The sequence below is a fragment of the Sinocyclocheilus grahami genome, unplaced genomic scaffold (assembly GCF_001515645.1).
Source record: "Sinocyclocheilus grahami isolate Dianchi unplaced genomic scaffold, SAMN03320097.WGS_v1.1 scaffold20455.1, whole genome shotgun sequence".
Taxonomy (NCBI): domain Eukaryota; kingdom Metazoa; phylum Chordata; class Actinopteri; order Cypriniformes; family Cyprinidae; genus Sinocyclocheilus; species Sinocyclocheilus grahami.
The window spans coordinates 1978-3224 of NW_015518035.1; the positions used below are offsets into that span (position 1 = coordinate 1978).

The window sequence follows — 1247 nt, forward strand, 5'->3', positions numbered from 1 at the left end:
CTTGCATTCAGGCGAATATGAGGTAATATATGGTGTAGAACAAAATGTGAAATTCTCTTCAAGTTAATTTAACCACAGAACTTATTTTACTCATAAATCCAAATCCGCTATTCCAAAAACCCATTAAGAATTCCAAAGGGAATAGATGGCTTGAAAATGTTGATTATCTTCCAGGTTTTAGGACTACAAACTGAACAGCTCTTTTGTTAATGAAATTTTTGGATGCTTCAGAGAGAATGATAGTTCAACATGAAAAATAGGACACTTCCACACTATATATGAACCAATACCTGGTAAACATCATTGGCACACTTCCTGCAGAGATTATGCTGGCAGGGTAAGATGACCACAGGCTTGGTGAATATCTCCAGACAGATGGGGCAAATGAGCTGCTTCTCTAAGTTCTCCACTGAACTTGAGTCTCCCATCGCTGGTTTGAAGCCCAAAGTGAAGTTCATCCCAGACTGGTTTTTGGACACTTTTCAAGTCTATAAAACAAAGATCCTAAACTTTCTTTCCTTCTGTTATTCTTTGGTCTTTAGTCTAGCGCCAATCTTCATCCAGATGCCCACTCAATCCCCAACCGCAGAGTGGCTGTAGATATATTTGGGCTGTATTTGTACTGGCTTGGGTTACTGTCCAAACTGCACACCCCCTGACATCACTAAAAGTCCCCGCTTAGTGCTCTATCGCAGGGGCCCAGGGCCAAGTGAGAGAGGGGTAGGAGGACAGATTCCTCTGTGCCGTGTTATCACTGGTAACTTGAGCAGAAAGTGGGATGGGCTGGCAGGAGGAGACAGGGCAGCTGGTGTGTGCGGCTCAAAAGCTAACGAAACAGCCAGCCCATGAGCCAGAGCAGACGCCGATAACATAAGACACTTAAAACAAAATCTAAGTATATTGAACACACGCCCTGAGCTGTCATTGGATGACATGAAAATGACATGGATACCTGCAAACCAAATGTTTACATATTCCATATAAGAAACTTTTTTTCATATTTTGTTAGTGCTTTTTTTTTTCTCCAAAAGAGTTCACCTGTTGTGGGCGTGTCCCATTTTGTCATATTTCTGTCACACAATGAATCTCTTATTTACATCGTGTCTATGCTTTGTTTGTTATAATGAAGGGGTGTCAAACTCGATTCCTGGAGGGCCGGAGCCCTGCAGAGTTTTACTCCAACACAAATACCATGTAGTTTACAAATAAGCCTGAAGGGCTTGATTAGTTGGATCAGGTGTGTTTAA

General features: G+C 41.9%; 1 protein-coding gene across 1 annotated transcript in view; it reads right to left on the reverse strand.

Annotated features, from left to right (window-relative positions):
- The window catches only part of LOC107579818 (tripartite motif-containing protein 54-like), a gene marked incomplete at its 3' end in the record, with an annotated part of 2050 nt that extends 1477 nt beyond the window's left edge, over window positions 1-573 (reverse strand). Inside the window, exon 1 of the mRNA XM_016265611.1 lies at window positions 291-573. Coding sequence (XP_016121097.1) covers window positions 291-458 — 168 coding nt within the window. The remainder of the gene's footprint in view (window positions 1-290) is intronic.
- Between the last annotated feature and the right edge of the window lie 674 nt (window positions 574-1247).